At 44.8% G+C, this 16895-nt stretch overlaps 1 protein-coding gene and 1 long non-coding RNA gene across 6 annotated transcripts in view; one reads left to right on the plus strand and one right to left on the minus strand.

Annotated features, from left to right (window-relative positions):
• Positions 1-16895, plus strand: part of ctnnal1 (catenin (cadherin-associated protein), alpha-like 1) — a 35509-nt gene that overhangs the window by 2020 nt on the left and 16594 nt on the right. For 3 of the 4 annotated variants that reach the window (XM_077008732.1, XM_077008734.1, XM_077008733.1), the window contains exon 2: positions 16067-16256. In XM_077008732.1, coding sequence (XP_076864847.1) covers positions 16067-16256 — 190 coding nt within the window. Of the gene's footprint in view, positions 1-13671; positions 13767-16066; positions 16257-16895 lie in introns of those variants that run through there. The other variant, XM_077008735.1, reaches the window with a different exon arrangement.
• Positions 4880-16895, minus strand: part of LOC143516866 (uncharacterized) — a 13845-nt gene continuing 1829 nt past the window's right edge. Inside the window, exons 3-4 of one of the 2 annotated variants that reach the window (XR_013131814.1) lie at positions 15168-15297; positions 4880-5788 (exon numbers count right to left, since the gene is read on the minus strand). This is a non-coding gene — a long non-coding RNA (uncharacterized LOC143516866). Of the gene's footprint in view, positions 5789-13206; positions 15298-16895 lie in introns of those variants that run through there. The other variant, XR_013131813.1, reaches the window with a different exon arrangement.

The following is a 16895-nucleotide window of genomic DNA, read 5'->3' on the forward strand; positions in this document are numbered from 1 at the left end:
TGTGAACACGGGCCTAGAAATGGCAGAATGGCCTGTGGGTAGTAGCGGAAATGAACTTTGAAGGCCTGTGATGAGGGCAGCTGTGAGTGTGTGTGATACAGTGTCGTGGCCAGGACAGGACTTAGGAAATATCTGCTGAGCCTTTGATCTGATCAGCCAGAATTTAAATTCCTGAGACAAGGGAGGCTTGTTGTTGCATATTTGTGCTGGCACTGGCCTTTTTCTGCCAGACTGAGCACAGTTTTTCCAAAAAAGGTTTGCAGCTATAATTGGGCAGAAGGTCCCAGCTCTGTCTCACTTTGTTACATTGAGACTTCATGCTTCTGTGAGTTTCTCTTGCACTTCTGTAAATTGAATCATTAAAAGACTGTAAAAGTGTGGGAGTTTTGTGTGTTCAGCTAAGCACGCAATTGGACAAAAAAATCCATTAGACATGCAAAGCCCCAGCTACCCAGAAAAGCAAAAGTATCACTGCACTTTGGGCAAATATGCATTCAGTAATTGGAAGCAGAGTATCAGCCTTCTGTAATTCTAAGAAAATGACATCAGGGCACTATGACAACAATGAACTGAGAGCTAAAAGGTTAAACTCCGCCCTCTCGGATGATAGTGACCACGACCAGATTAATCTCAGTTCTTTGTAAAGCACAGGAGATAACAAGGCCAGATAACTCCGGGTACTAAAACAACATAGCAATCACACACAGTATATTGTGTGAAAATGTGGGATGAGATGGGATGTGTGTGTGTGTGTGTGTGTGTGTGTGTGTGTGTGTGTGTGTGTGTGTGTGTGTGTGTGTGTGTGTGTGTGTGTGTGTGTGTGTGTGTGTGTAGTTGCTTTCTCTCCATTGTATTTGCTTACCAAGTGGAGGTACGAAGGACAAAGCCAGTGCAGATAAAATCTACAGTCAGCTTCAACTCTGACATCCAGGACCCTCGTAACTGCATTATACATGAGGCCAACACCAATAAAGACACACAGACAAAGCAGTGTGTTGTATAATGGGCCAAGAAGTGGTAATAAGGCATTGAGTAACACCCCATATGTCTCACATGTATACACTTGGACTGCAGACAGTTGGGAAAGTGAGAGTTCTGGGTTGTGGTTCTGTGTGTGAATATTACATGTTCATTTTCCGGACATTTAACCCCCTATACACTGTTACACACGTGTTGTTGAAGTAGAGTAAATACTTTTTCCAGACCTTGTGCATTCATTGTCCCTCACACTTGTTCCCATAGAGATATATATCCAGTGTATCTCAGCTGTTGTCAGAGAGGCATTTTACCAGCACCTTTTGTTGAGTAACTGTGCTGACCACTGAATGCTTATATCTCCCTCCTCCCTAAATTTCTCTGTTCAGTGGTTGCCAAGAAAGCCATTATTACTCTTTGGGGTTTTCGTTGGGGGGTGGGGTGTTAAAAAAAGCAGCTCACATGTTAATCCAGTGCTCTTCCCACATCCACCACGATGCGGAATGACTGTGACTACGACTTCCACTGCAAGTGAAGAGTTAACAGTGTTGTGTTACCTTATGACTGCTCGATCATCAAATAAGCGGGTATCCAAAATCACTGTGGGGTAAGATGCATTTTTGGAGAGCTCGGTATATAGCAACTCCTCCATCACCATGTCATCACCTTGATTTGGTGATCTGTTCCTCTTATCCCCGTGTGAACCACACTGTGTGTTGTAGAGCTTTTGTAAGAACATGAATCCTAGCCTCAAAGGCATGAGTTTCACACTTTGGGACTCAGAAACCCTGGATCTGACTGGGATTGTAGAACACGTTCATTTCTCTCATGTGGCAGCTTGGCACAACTCCAAACCTTATTTATATTACACGGGCTCACGGGCTCATCAGGCAGGACGAGATCTTAATTACGGCAGTAGTACTATGATGCTACCCTCCTACCCACCACACCCCCTGCTGGCTTGGGCTCCCTACATGACCACAGCGGTCTGAGAAAGGAGGTCCATTCGGACAGGTCTGAGGTCCAGGGTATTACTCAGAGACAACGGAGATGGCAGCGGGATGTGTGAACAGTGTGTGCCGCTGTTTTTCAGCTGTCGTCATCCACCAGAATTGGTTCATTTACATTTCACCTCAGTCCTGCTTACCCAATATTTGTTGACAAGACAAGGCTTATAATGACTTTCTGCTGCATTTATTTCTTCAGTAATGGACAAGCGTGCTGACTACTCGTTTGTGTCATTCTAAAGTGTACATTGGCACAGCGACGGTGCCTGGCTGCAGTTGCCCGGTTTGGGGAATGTAAGGATTTTGTGACGAATACCCCACTTACCTTAACAGTAATTACAAAAGGCCCATTATTCTCCTGCCAGTGGAGCAGAAGGAAACGTGTAATGGCTGATTCATCTCCTCTCCAGACAGCAGCAAATACATGCAAGTGCAGGCTTCATTGCATCAGCGTTGCATGTTGGTTCAATGGCGAACCATTTCCCCCCCCATGCCCCCACACACACAGCATGACTGGACCACAGGACTTCCCTGAATTCTTAAAAAAACACCAGCACCATAGATGCCACTCGTCCACTTCACTAAAAGAGGAAGCTGTTGGTGACTTTTAGTTTTTTCGCCCAGATAAATGTAATTATCGAAGTGTCAACTAGTCTTGGAACTTCGAGCAGTGAGATTTGCCTCAGTAGAATTTATCAGAAGATTTCCCTCTAGGTGCAAGTGGTCCCAGGGACTGGTGTAAATAAATCACCTGACAGGAGACATAGTTTAAGAACCTTCAGACTAAAATGAAATTTCCCTCTTCCTGAGGTGCAGGAGTTGGAAGTGTACTTCATTAGAACTGCCGCCTTTTGAAAGTGTAGCCTTGAGCCTCAAACGAGACACTGAAAAGGTGAAAAGAACATGCTCAGAAGACTTTATTTCTCCTTTCATCCGAGCTTGAAAAGAACCTTTTCTAAAGAGTCGCGTTTAAAGAGTTAATCGATCCTTTAGAACATTCTTTGAAACAATCACATGGTAGTCAAGATGATGGATCTCCTTTCTGACTTGAAGCAACAACATCAGACCTTCCTTCTCTAATTATGTCTCGTCATGGTGCAGGTTCTTAAAATGGTTACAAGTGCAAGGCATGTCTCAGCATTCTGCACAGAAAAGATTAAGTAGAATTATATAGGCCTGTTCACATCAAGGTGTGCCGCTTCAGTAATTCTGAAAAGTCCCAGTCATGCCGGATTTGTTGGTGCATTGCAGGCTTGTCTTATGACACCTGAGATGTACCGAGTGTAAATCCAAAAGAAAATTCACAGTTTGGGGCATCAGTCATTTACAAAGGAAGAGCAAATAACGAGATAATGAGGAAAAGTGTGCACTCTGTTTTTGTTTTCACACAGCCCGTTAAGTCCTGCGTGCCTCCTGCTTAAGCTGGACCTTGTAATTAGTTCCATCAATCATGCGACGCTCGGGCCAGTAGAGTTAGCAGTGTGCGTCCATCCACTGGCCAGATAAGCAGCGATGGTGTATATGCTAATGAAGCTTATGTCAGCCCATCCGTGGAGGATCTTTGACTCCGACTGTCACAAATTGCGCCAGTCCCCCTCATGAATATTGATTAAGGATTCTCCAGGACCTAGCGAGCTGGCAGGATCCGGCGGAAGGGAAGTGGTGATGGCTGACTGTCTCCATGCCAGTGATTGGTGGTTTCCTCCTGGCTGGCCCGACACGCAGACACTGTCTGCTGTCATCTGCTTTTTAGATTCACACAGACGGACATGGATGGTCAGGACAGCTGGTTTTACGGCTTTATAGACTCCTGGTGCCATGGTGACAGGAGGTGGTGACAGCTGGTGTATCATAGTGAGAGTGAAAGTTTAGGGATTTTTTTTTTTTACCATACCACCTTAATGACACGGACAGCACAGTTTGGAGCAGTGGACCTACATTACTTCTTGTCTTGTAATGTTTTCTATATGAGATGATTTTTTTTTCATCATTGGTTTTGAGTGTTTGCAATTTCTTGCATTTTAGTCCTTTTGCCTTTGCTTGCTTTCACTTGTATGGTTTTTTTCAATGAAAGTGGCCATTTTAGTAACAATAGTAGTAATAGTAGTAACAATATACTGAGTAAATACATGAGGGAGGGACCGTGTGTAATGGACTAGGTGGTGCAGTGGAATCCAGTCCACAGACGGCAGCATGGTCAACGCACTCCTCAACAAGGATCAGGTTGCACGAATGAGGCCTCGTGTTTGTGCAGGCGAGGGGGCGTCTCCTAGGGGACGAGGGATAGGGGTCAGAAGTCAACCCTTGAAGGCTAAGACCTGGATACACTCTCACTTTGCTTGCAATGTGTGACTTATTGACAAAGTCTGCTGGGCTTCTAATCACTGCAGGCTTTCTGAATTCTGTCAGTATGTCAGACTTGGCTGCTGGGGCACAGACTTCTGAGTCTTTACTGGACCTTCAGTAGATTTGAAGTAAAACACGTATGTAATTCATGACTTTTTAAAGCTCTGTGATCTCCACTAGGGAGGTAGAATAATTAAAAAAGAGTTAAAATGTTGTGTTGGTCTGGGCCCTCCTCGAACATTTCTAAGATGCTACTTTGGTACTTGACAACACCCTGGGGTTAGTAAGACCTTTTCCCCAAGATTTTTGAAAGCAAAATCTTTCAAAAGAATTTGTAGCACCCCATTCTGTGTAGAACAACATCTCATTTTGTTTTCTTTTATTTTCTGCAGACAACATAACAGAAATTCAGAATTCCGATTCTGAATATCCGGGTTAAAATATTAACTAGGGATGCATAAATACCATTTTTTTCCAACCGAGTACGAGTACGAGTACGTGTATTTTTGTACTTGCCGATACCGATACTTACATAGAATTAAGCAGTCAGGAGCATTATGTAATAGTTATTAATGTAAAATAGTGCAATGAAATCAATACAAAACCAACATACAGCTGAAGGCTGTAATATCATGCAACAAGCTCTTGATATGCGTTTGCACCTTTTCGTGCATCTTCGGTAAAATGGTCTCCGTTATATGATAACGGCTGGGAATTTCATACTTGGGCTCTAACACATCAAGAAGGTGCCGAAATCCCTGATTCTCAATGACCGAAAATGGTTGATCATCAAGAACAATAAACTGGCTAAGAGCTTCTGTTATCTTCACAGATCTAGGGTGGTGTGTAGACATTTTCTCTCGTCTACTTAGCGTTTGCTGCAGTGTTGGTTGATGCAGTGGCTTGATAGCAGTGAACTCGTCGTGCTGAGTTTTGTGTTTCATTTTAAGATGTTTTATCAGGTTACTCGTGTTGTAGGAAGACGCAGAAGTACCTCCTCTTGATATTTTAATAGAACACAGTTTGCAGTCTGCTTTGCTTGGGTTGTCATCACTAATTGTGAAGTACTTCCAGATCGCCGACATGTTGAATTGTCTGCTCATTAGCATAACGTGGTTTACGTCCACTAGAAAAAAGGTATCGGATGTTGGTATCGGAGCCTCGTTTGCGAGTACGAGTACGGGTAAATGGACATGGTATCGGGCAAATACCCGATACCAGTATCGGTACTCATGCATCTCTAATATTAACATTACGTTTCCGAAGCTGAATGTCTCAATAATGTGGCCAAAGGGTCAGGTAATCAAGCAGATACTTCATTTTGGAGAGGGCTGTGTCTTCAGGTTCCAAGAGAGTGTTGAGAAGATAAGGTGATAATTACCGTCATCTCTCTTTCTTGCTTTTCATCTCTTGCTGTGCTCTCCCTCCAGACGCTCTAGGTGATAATGATTCTGGGAAAACTACAGAGAGGTCATTATTGATTTATGCTGTACTCACGCACACAACAAACTCAACTTTAGTAGAACCCTAACTGCCACTGAAATGGAAAAAACGACAAACGCTTTAATGAGCAGATGAATCTCAGTCATAAGGGGCATCTTCTTTGTAATATAATTAGGCAGGTAATTGGAGTTTATAGTCAGTCAAGTTGAAAAACAAAAGACTTGCCAGAGGCCAGGCTGCCATTCTCAAAGAGATGCCAGTGGTTCTACTGTGAAACCTCTGGACCGGTGCACACTGACTTGGTAAGGAGGAGATCAGAATGTTTAGCCTTAAACAAGCTTTTATATTCTAAAAGTCACTGTGGGTTCTTTTTAGTTTCTTATTGAGGCTGAGGTTTCTTATTCAGGTTGATTTATTTCTTTCTTTTGTAATAGTAATGTAATGGTTTATTTGTTAGAGGAAGGGCCAGACGTACCTGCCAACAAATGTTTCTTCTGAAACTCTTCTCTAAAAATCTTTCCCCCCAGTAATGTGAGGTTTTTCTGCGGCCATACACATTCAACTTCTCCTGCTTGTCCATTCTCATTCATGTCCAGAGGTTTCTTGGTCAGCCTAAACTGCATCTATCTCATTATAGAGGAATGGCTTTGCAGGGCGAAAGTGGAATAAATGGTGTTGGAGCTTGGACACCCTCAGACTGGAGTCATAAAAAAATAAAGCCACAGCCCCCCAGGAAAACACAAGCACATCATAAAGCCATTTTACATTCTCATTATGGCACCTGTGAGGAATGGAGAGAAATGGTTGAAGAAAGGGTCCATTGTTGAAAACTCCTGAAAGCCTGGTGATTAGATTTTGTAATGTAGCAGATGGACCCATGTGGAGTAGAACATCTTTCTGAAATCCATGTTCCTCACATGCTTGCATTGATGCTGAAGAAAGGATAACACTGTGCTTGTTCTTGATCCTTGCTAAATGTTTAGACAAACTATGGAAAGTGCATGAACATTTTAATATACATTAAATATTTTTTAATGTTTAACTGAAAATCAAATCCACTGCTTTTGGTTTACCCTGAGAAACCACTGCAGCAGTTAAACAAGCGTTAACTTCTTTCATACTGGTCCTGACTCCAGCAACAAATAAAAAAATCTCAATAATTAATGGTGTGCATTAAAAATGTATAGTACACCCGCTATATAGTGTATGTAGACCCTTATCAATAAGTGAGAATCTTTGAAGCTGGACTGCTTGCTGTTTTGCTATATTGCTTCATGTGGTTCATATAGGTCCACATGTTACACGTAGGGATTTCTTACAGAAGAGCCTCAGAACATCATCAAACAGAAATCAAAAACCAGAGATGCAGTTTCCCTGGGGCATATTTCCATGCATTTCAAAAATGGATTTTCTTTTTTAATGAATTTTTTATTCTTTGGCCGTCTGCGATGCCTTAAATCGGAGTCCTGCCCTCATCTGCTGAAGTGAGAGGTCAGTCTGGAGGTTTTGCTCTCTCCTGTCAGCTTATTGGTCAGGGCAGGTGATGGTGCGCCACAGTCATGACGGGTGGGCAAAGGTCCGTTTGCGTGCACACACGGCCCCTCTGTGCACGGCTCCAACACCCTTAAACACACACAGCCTGTGCTCTGACTCCAGTGAGTCACCACAAAACAATTTGTTCCCTCTCCTCAGGAAAAGGCTCAGTGCTCGTTCACAATGTGGGTTCTACTGGTGCGCAGCACACTTCTGGGTACCCGCCCCACTCTTCAGGGACCTTCTGTCATAGACGTTTCTGCTAAATTCTAATTTGAAAACATCTTTCTTTAGACATTTCTTACTGTGGAGTCTGTGTTATATTTACACTTGGAAACAAAGGACACCGTTGCCTCTAAATCAGGAATATGGATGTTAACAGTGTAAACATTACTCACAGCCGTGAGTGACAGAAAACACAATTAAGAAACGACCTTGGACACTTAAAAGTTTCTTAACTTTTGGCAAATTCAGTAGTGGTGACAATAAAATCGTCACTGTGGAATAAACATTTAGCTTCACTGGAGAATGGACACTGGTGAGACATTGTGCTCCTGTGTTGCCAACATCAGATACTAGTTTTAATGCTAAAAACATCTTTGTTCAGTGCTGGTGATTTTAATGTGAAAGAACCAGTAGTGACCTGTTTGTACACCAATTTCAAGTTTATGTTGCGCAACATCTAATCCCAAAGACCTGCACTGTATCTCCACTTTAGAATGTGAGGTTCAGCCCTCAGGCCTGGAGAAACCCCCCCCCCCCAAGTTCCAGAGCTGAGGAGATAAACGAATGGCCTAAAGTGACTTGCTAATGTAACCTGCTGGGGGGTAGAGGGGGGGGAAGGAGCTCTGCCTTTTGTGGTCTATCATTTCCAATTTGCCGCTCAATAAAAGAAGATCCCAGTTCAAACCCCACCAGGACACCACAGCCTGCACTAGAACAGAACCTGCCCTCATGCTGCTGCTTTGTCATGTGATGGGAACATGTGATCGTGACACCAAACAAGCAAGGTGACACACGGGCCCTGGTCACATTCTTACTGTCTACATGAGTTAAGACTTGTGAATAGGACTTAGAATAGACAGACTCTTGAGAAAATTCTGAGATCCACTGTATTGATACTTATTCAGAGCGAGAGATGATTGCTGTTTACTGTTTTCAACCAGTGTAGTCTCTAAATATTTTTTGCTTTTCACTAAATGCAGCAAATGATAACTTTTAATCTCACCTGTACAGAGAGGTGAGGTCTGTTGCCTTCTTTTAAGTCACCACTTGCACAGTGTTCTGTTTTTAACCTGTCTGATTCACTTAAGAATGATCATTCTTTTAATAGCAAAATGGCATGTAATCTAACAGCAAGTGCTTTTTTAAAGAAGGCAGTTAAAAAAAATTTTGTATTGAAGAAAAAAAAAACATTAGGGCAGGGCTGTCATGGATCAAGTTGTAAAGACATTTCAGTGCAAGTCAGGTTCTCAGTCATTGATGTCTGCCAGATATGAGGTTAGCCCACTGAGTCAATCTTCAACCTTAACCACACTGGTCCCATATGGCCAAGGGACAGATCTTTTCCTCTAACTTCTACTTCCCTGTTGAAGGCCAGCTGTGTTCAAACAGATTGCAGTGACTGACTGAAGGATGCACTAAAGGGGAAAGTGTGGTTAACCATTGCTGGCGAGTCCATTCATCCAGACTGCTCCTTGGGGAAATCTGCTGTGTGAAATTCCATAGGGCTTGTGCTGTCACTTAGGTATATGCGGTACGGACCAGGCAGCTTCAGCCGGGGCCCCAGAGGATGGGCACAAGGTCTCTGTGCAATACAAGAAGAGAGATTACAGCTGCTGAGGCAGTGTGCTGCAGTGTCATCAGCCCCGGGCCTGTGTAGGCTAGACGGCTGTGCTGACAGAGCTCAGACACAGGGCTGTCCTGCCTTTGCACTCGCTGGAACGCAGCCTTCATTTCATTACATCAGTGGCCATGATCTGTGATGGAAGAGACAGTGACTAGATTGGGAAGGATTTGGAAAGAAATGGAGCTTTATATAAGCCAGAGAACGACCGAGACGAGGGTTTTGTGGCATTGCAGTTCTTCAGTTTGTTAGAGCAATTCACCTCGTTTGTCTGTTTGTCAGAGCAAACCTTCAGCGCATTTTAGGCTGTGTTCTTCATCTCCGCCATGCTGTAATGTCATCTAGTTTACCACTTTCTATGAAACTACACGTTTGTCTTTGAACACACAAGGTCAGCGTTTCTGTGCGAGCTTTTGAGGACGGAACACGGTTCGGTCCAGGCGTGTTGCTGGCGAATTGTGCCCACTCTTCGGCCATGATGGTTCACTGAGCCACCCCTCAGCCCTGGCGACAGTCCACTAACCCCGCCCCTCAGCCCTGGTGACGTTTCACTGAGCTGAGTGCACTCATTGAAACAGCCTATAGAACTGCGATGAATGTGCCGAATGGGAAGAGAATAACGAGGCGCTGGGGCATGAGAATGAGTGTCCTTCGAGCAGCCTGCACCCAGCCACCCAACACCCAGGGCTCCCACGCCACCTTCGTGCAGACACACAACTCCAGTGCTTCTGTCTGTCTTTGCCAGGCTCTCGCTTCCTTGCGTCTTGGGTCTGATGCGTTAAAGTATAGTGAGAAGCAGCAAATGCCAGACCAGGGGACTGGGGCTCTGGATCAGAGCTGGGTAGTGTTGGCTGATAAAGGCCACAGTACTTTGCCTCTGTTGCTTTATCAAGACCGGGTCCATATTGCAGTGGATGATAATAAGAGATCCATGTGTTTCATCTCCTGGCTTTTCATAACAATACTGAGCTTCTACTGTACCCCCCCCCCCCCCCCCCCCCCCCCCCCGTTTTCAGTCCTGTCTTTTCTACTTTTTGTACCTTTGCAAATAATTCTAGGTAGAACATTGATTGAAAAGACTGCACAAATGATACAAAAATGCATATTATTGAGGCAGATACTTTTAAGATGTTTTCCAAGCAAGGAAACCCATGACTTCCCCTAAATCTTCCTTTTATTTCGAGGCCTCGGCCTGTCAGGCTCATTGACGGATACCATGCCAAGCAGGCGTGCAAAGCTGGGCCCACACACGTGCTTCAGCTCTGCCTTCCTTCTGAGCCTCATGAACATACATAAGGAAGTACTTGAGCTCTGAAGCATGCTGTTCAAACTGTCCAAGGGAGAAAAATGCCATCTTTTTACCATTAACTAACTTATCTGTTTCACAAGGTCATCAGGCCTTGAAAGTAGTGAGACTGTTTTTTTTTTTCATGACAGCTTTGCCTTTGGGGCATGTGCTCTGGCTTCATGTCTGGCAGTTTGGCCTAGGCCACAGGCAGGTACTGTGCTGTAATGAGTGTCCTGGGATGGTCAGCAAAGCTTTGTTCTTTTGTTCCCATGATAGCTCATCCTAATCTCCCTGGTTTGATTGAGCCTGGTGCTGTCAGGTAATCACTGTGGAAAGTGTCTGTGCGGTGGGGCAAACCCTGACCCAGACCTGCACGTCCTCAGCTCTGGGAAATACTCCGGTAGAATCTCTGAGGGCTCATTAGCAATTAGTGAGGAGAAAACTTTATTGACTAAGAGGGGAAAACACACGTGGTTGGATTGTGGGTAAGGAGAAAGAGATCACTGTGTTTTAATGAGTGCTATACATCTGAGCCGTGACCCTAGCACACTTCTAGAAGAGCCCCAGGTAGAGTCGCAAGATTGTCTGTGTGAAACACTTTCTGGTGTCGAGTGGAAACCTCATATTATGGTTCTCTAAGCACCATTATGGAATAATTCACTTAGTGCTTCAGTGCTAACTAAATCTCAGGTTGTGTTTGCTTGTGTTCAAACCAAACTGCAGAGGGTATAGGTGACACATGGACTGGTCCTTCATGGCTGTGCCATGTTCGCACATGGAGTGATTAGGTCTCACTGGAGGAGTTCTTGTTGAGGCTTCAGTGTTAAGTGCTTTATTTGTCAGCTGAGCAGGAACAAACTGAACAGAGCTTGTTCAGAGCACGTGTTCAGTGTCCCGTCACGAGGGCTGGCAGGAAGGAAGGTGTTTTAGTATCTCATTTCACTTTTAGAGGTACTGTATGTGCTAGTTGCCTTAGGTGGTATTTGCATTGTTATTTTATTTGCTGCTGTGGGCAATTCTAAAAAAAGCTTTCTCAAACATCAGAAGTCCTTTAAAAACTAATTTGTAAAGGTGTAGAACGCATAAAACCTTTGGCTTCATTCTTTGAAGCTACGGTTGGCTTTATAAATATAAATATATAGCTTTAGAAGCTATTTTTAAAAATGCTAATTTTTTAGCTTATTGTGAGAATTTTTTTTTTATTTTGCAATTTACAAATGAGAACAAATAATTTTAAGTGTTCAAGTTTCTACATGTTGATTATACTTATGATTATGATTGTCTTATGTTTAGATTTGCGAGCACGAGGAGAGCTTAAGCCAAACTTACCACATGTGCTTTAAGAGCTTCAGTGCTACTGTAGCGTTGAAAATCATTCGTCCGGTTTTAAATGCGGAGTTCTTTGTTTTAAAATGTGAGTACAAAGCTGTGGCCACACCCTTTTCCTCTTGTGAATACGCCGGACGTGTTCTGCTGAAGTCTGATAATTTTTTCCCCCTGTGAGACTAATCGGGGTGAGGGTGCATTGCAGCCTTGGCAGCAGTCTCAGGGAGGGCTCCAGTGACACAGACACACCTAGTGCTGAGGTCTCCCACGCCACAGGCTCCCGCACAGGGCAGTAGTGCCAGCGGCCGGGTGGGGCTCCAGGGTGGGCATCTTACAAGGAGGGTGGGGGTGGGTTTGGGGGTGGGGGTGTACTTTCCTTCCCATTGACCATAGCAGACTTGGAGCATGTCCACCTTTCTTCAGGATGGTAGAAGAACCTCCTCCTAACCTAACCTCCTCTATTCTGGGCCGTGGAGAGCCTCAGCTACCTAAATGGCTGTTCCACGTGACCTCTCTCCCAGCCGCCAGCCGTCCCCCGCAGTCATTATATGTTTCCATCAGATTGCTGAGAAAGAAGCTTAAGGGTAATGCGGTTTGTTCCTTAAAGACATTACAACATGAGCATGGTTCATCGAGAAGAGTAGTCGTAATGTCAGGTCTGGCAAGAACTTTGCTGCTTTTTTAGACCTCTCATTACTGTTTATCTGTTTGCCTGTGTAGCTGATGGCTTCGCGAGAGGCTGTTGTGACACCGACTAGCCTTACAAGGCTTGGCGCTCCAACCTAGCACGTCATCACAGGAGAATCCACGGATTTGGCAGGTGCAGGCCGCCTCTGGAATGAAGCGATCTGAAATGATATCGCTTTCTTTAAAGAATGTGGCTTGAAATTATGTCTCTTAAAATCTTGGCTGCTCTGATTGCTGGAAAAAAAAACAGTATATGTTTTCCACAAACACACCTTAAAAAATTATAAAATTATGTTCTTTACATATACAAAATAAAATGCAGTAATGAGCCAACAGCCAATCTACTTGTTATGCGGTTTGAATTAGACCGTGAGGCACCACTGATTGTGGTGTACAGGCTTTTCAGATCTGATCCTAATGAGCGTCGAACACACCACGGCGCTCTGTTCCAGGGCCTTTGACAACCCGCCTTGTGAAATACTTTGTTGAGATATTAGTAACATGTCATCGTGCTAACCAACCCTATTTGCAATTCCTTCCGTAATTAATTTTGGAGCTTTATTGTTATGTCTGCTATTTTGACATTGTTCATATTTAGAGAATCTTAATAACCTATTCAGCAGGGGGAAAATGAGGCTCTCATTCAGAACTCCACAACCATTACAATGGACCTTATAACAATGTGCACTCCAATAGGGCCAAAGGTTATGATGTGTTTTTTCCCTATTTTTCTCATATTCATGAAGTGTCTGAGAGAGTTATAATCAAATTGGACCCAGTGTATCTTTATGCATAACTAGAGTAATTTGTATTTATGAGACTGATAAGATGAAGGAAAAAAAAAACTAACTTCAGACTTGAACCAATCTTGGAAAAGCAATTACACATCATCGAAGAATTGGAGCTTCTTCTCACAGTATTAATATAATGTTGTCTGTTCTCCTTTGATAAACATTTATGATGCACTCTTAAGGTTTTCACCTCAGCAGAACGACGTACACCCTTGAGCCTAATTGAAACTCTTTCTGCGGTATCTGTTTTGCAGACAGACAGAGAAACTCATATTTTCAAGAGGAAGAGCGATATCTGCTCAGCCAGAGTATTTGTTGTTGGCTTTCTTTTCAAACCTGACTCGTCAGCCATGGGTGGTGCTCGTGGATGGTGCTCATGGGTGGAGCTGGCACTTGCAGCCTTTGTGGTGCTGATTTGCAGTCAGAGGCAGAGCGCTCTCTAAAGGACCGGCTGCCTTTCACTTCATTCAATCTAATGTTACATTTGATGATGAGTGCAGTGTTGATGTGGATCAAACTTCAGTGTGAGTCATGTTGCCATTTGTTTCTCTCAGACTGCCTGTGTGTGTGTGTGTGTGTGTGTGTGTGTGTGTGTGTGTGTGTGTGTGTGGGCAGGGGATGGTTTAGAGTGGTACTGGCCTGGATAAGACTGACAGAAGCGGTGTGAGTGTTGAGACATTGTAGTCCGTGCTGACATCAATGTGTTGATTTCAGAAAATAACCTTGGCACTATTCAAAGTGAAGAGTAGTTCATCTTTTCAATGTGGATTTTTCTGGACTCAGTTCAGAACCGGACCCACTTGTACATAGTATCATAATATGAGGCAGATTCCTTAATACACCACCATTTACAAGAAGTGTGTTTTACAAACTACTGAGGAATATTTATTAACACTGTCAGAAAACAGTATTCTGTTAACAGTCAAGTTAAAAGCATATGACCGACGTGGCTGAGTGAGGAGAAGACAGGCTTCTCTGCTCTGTGCACTAGCCTGTTTTTGACTACTTTATAGATTTGCTGTTTTAAATAGCACTGAGGCAGTGTGAGTGCTGCCCGCCAGAGCACTGAGTCAATATTCTGTTTCCTTAGCCAGCCGTGCTCTTGTTTACAGAGCCGCTGCTAACCATGTGCTGATCCCCGCACAGGAACTTGTGTGCTTTATGCCACGGGCACTTCCTGTGATGCGTACAGACCTGCAGCTTCTCGACACACACAAACACACACACACACACACACACACACACGGGTGCGCACAGCCTCGCACGTCCACACGCTTCCATTTCCACGTGTAAACATGTGCGCTCGTTTATAACAGGCAGTGCGCAGGGGCTAATCGAGGCGAAGACCTTTCTCGTGTTACTGAGGAACGGTAAGGTCATAGCAGTCCACAGTATCACGCTCACACTCACGCGCTTTGGAGCAACGCCAGCGTAGAAGCACAGCTGAGAGTCACACGCACACACACACACACACACACACACACACACACACCCCAACTCGGACCTGCATCGTGGGATCGCTGGGCTCACACGCATCGGTACGCTGCTCATGAGATGTGGCCCACCAGCCATTTCTGCTCCTCACCAGCTGGGTTTCCAGATTACATCAGGGCGATGAATTGCTTGTTAATCGTTAACAAAATATTGGCCTTATACATTTTCTTTGACGTTTGCAAACATTCCATACATGTGTTCTGGAATGAATTATACCATTAACGTGGTCCAACAAAGTTTTCACTATTTCACTATTTTCCATCCTCCATTGTCCACACACCTCCATTTATACCCCTCAGCTCTGGTTTCCCCCTTCCAGGGAGGTTCCTGTTTGTCTGTGTCTGAGTCATTCGTGCCTGCAGGTTGAAACGCTGGGTGTCTGATCCCACCTCGGGGCCGTCGACACCCACCCAGACGGGTTTGTCACTCACCCGAGTGTCTGATTACACTGCTCTCCAGAGGAGACGCATCCCCGCGACGAGGAGCGGCGGCCTGTTTGCGTCCGCCACGCACCTCCCCTGCGCACCTCCCGCGGCCCCCAGACTCCACGCTCCAGTTGTCCTGCAGTAGAGGGGTTTACAGGGAGGAGGGTGGAGCAGAACGGGGGATGAGCCACACGGTACCGTGTGAAGAAGACAGCAGAGCCAGTCATTTCTCATGCAGGTGGATCACATATCACTGAGGTGAATGAACTGGAATCCCAGGAGCGCAGAGAATTACCTTCTCAGGTGTGAGACACTGCTGAACAGGAGAAACTAAACCCAGCCGTTCTGACTGGCACAAAAGAGTCTTTTTTTTTTTTTTTTTTTTTACCTCACTTCACATATTGAAGAAAATAAACTTTGAATTCTTTAAAAAATAAAGATTTTTCATACTTGTCAGAGCGACACTGGGAGTTTATGTTAAGTTACCAGTTGACAGATTATGGTGCTCACGATTAAAACTGCTGCCTTGTAGTGCACGGCCAACGCACCTCGTGCACACCCCACCCTCATTGGGCTGCCCGGAGCGTCCTTTAGGGCAGGGCCCTGTCTGGCCTCGCCTGGGGGCTGAAGCTGAGGAAGCCCCCCTCGTCCGAGCAGAAACTGAGAATGGAAGCGTGATGCATAATTGATGCCGTTAATTAATCCCTGTTCGGAGGGAACACCTTTACTGCGAAAGTGTGTGTGACGCCGGTAGACGGCATGGTCCTGTCCCACCGCAAATGAAGACAGGACGCCTCATATAATCTCATGTCTCTCTCCACTGTCCCCGCTCTCACTCTCTGACTCTTGTCTTGTCTAGCAAACGCATTGCAGCCTTAGGTCTCCTGTCGTCTCTTTTATTCCAGATAACCACCCTGATCAATCACAAAGACAGGCTGAAGAAGACGGAGAAAACGCTGAGGGCCATCCAGAAGGTCGGCCAGGCCGTCGGCGTTGCCGTGGGCCGTTTTGTCGCCGTGGGAGAGGCCATTGCCCTGGAGAATGAGGAGCTGAGGGAAGAGATGGGACACGCCTGTTTCGAGGCCAGACGATCAGGTCCGTCCATGTCCACAACACCCCTGGCCGTTGTTTACCAGCCACGGCCCGCCTGGCTGAGCCCAACACGCTTCTTTCATCGCTATTTGCATGAAGTTGCGTAATGTGCAGAAAATGCGTGATTGCATCAGCACTCTCAGATGCTCATAAGAGGCTATTAGGAGAAGCGCTATGAATATTCCCTGGTCTTTGGTGTGAACGTGAGTTCCCAGGAGCAGGAGACCGAGCTTCTCTCCTGCTGTTGTGCGTGGTGAGTGCTCTGTAACCTTCTCTCACACCCTGTGGAGTAGCACTAAAAATACCCTCAAATACTCCATATCTCCAGCTGCCTCATTCCTGGATCACTCTGAGAATAGCCTACACCGCTGGGACGTCTTTCCAGCGAAACCAGCTAAACATTCTGCCTGTCCGAATAGTTTACATAGGCCATGCAGAATTTTATCACTGTAAAATAACTCGCGCTATTCTTGAGTGATCATGTGACCTCTTACACAGGAAGTGCTTGGCATTTATGTAATAATTTGCCAGTGTTCATTTATGGTTGTAATTGCATCACCAATCAAAAAAAGAGAGGATTATTTAGTCAGCTCCTGGTAAAAATAGAAGTTAATTCAATTAGTTTTGTGTCTTTGTGAAGGC

The sequence above is a fragment of the Brachyhypopomus gauderio genome, chromosome 6 (genome assembly GCF_052324685.1).
Source record: "Brachyhypopomus gauderio isolate BG-103 chromosome 6, BGAUD_0.2, whole genome shotgun sequence".
NCBI lineage: Eukaryota > Metazoa > Chordata > Actinopteri > Gymnotiformes > Hypopomidae > Brachyhypopomus > Brachyhypopomus gauderio.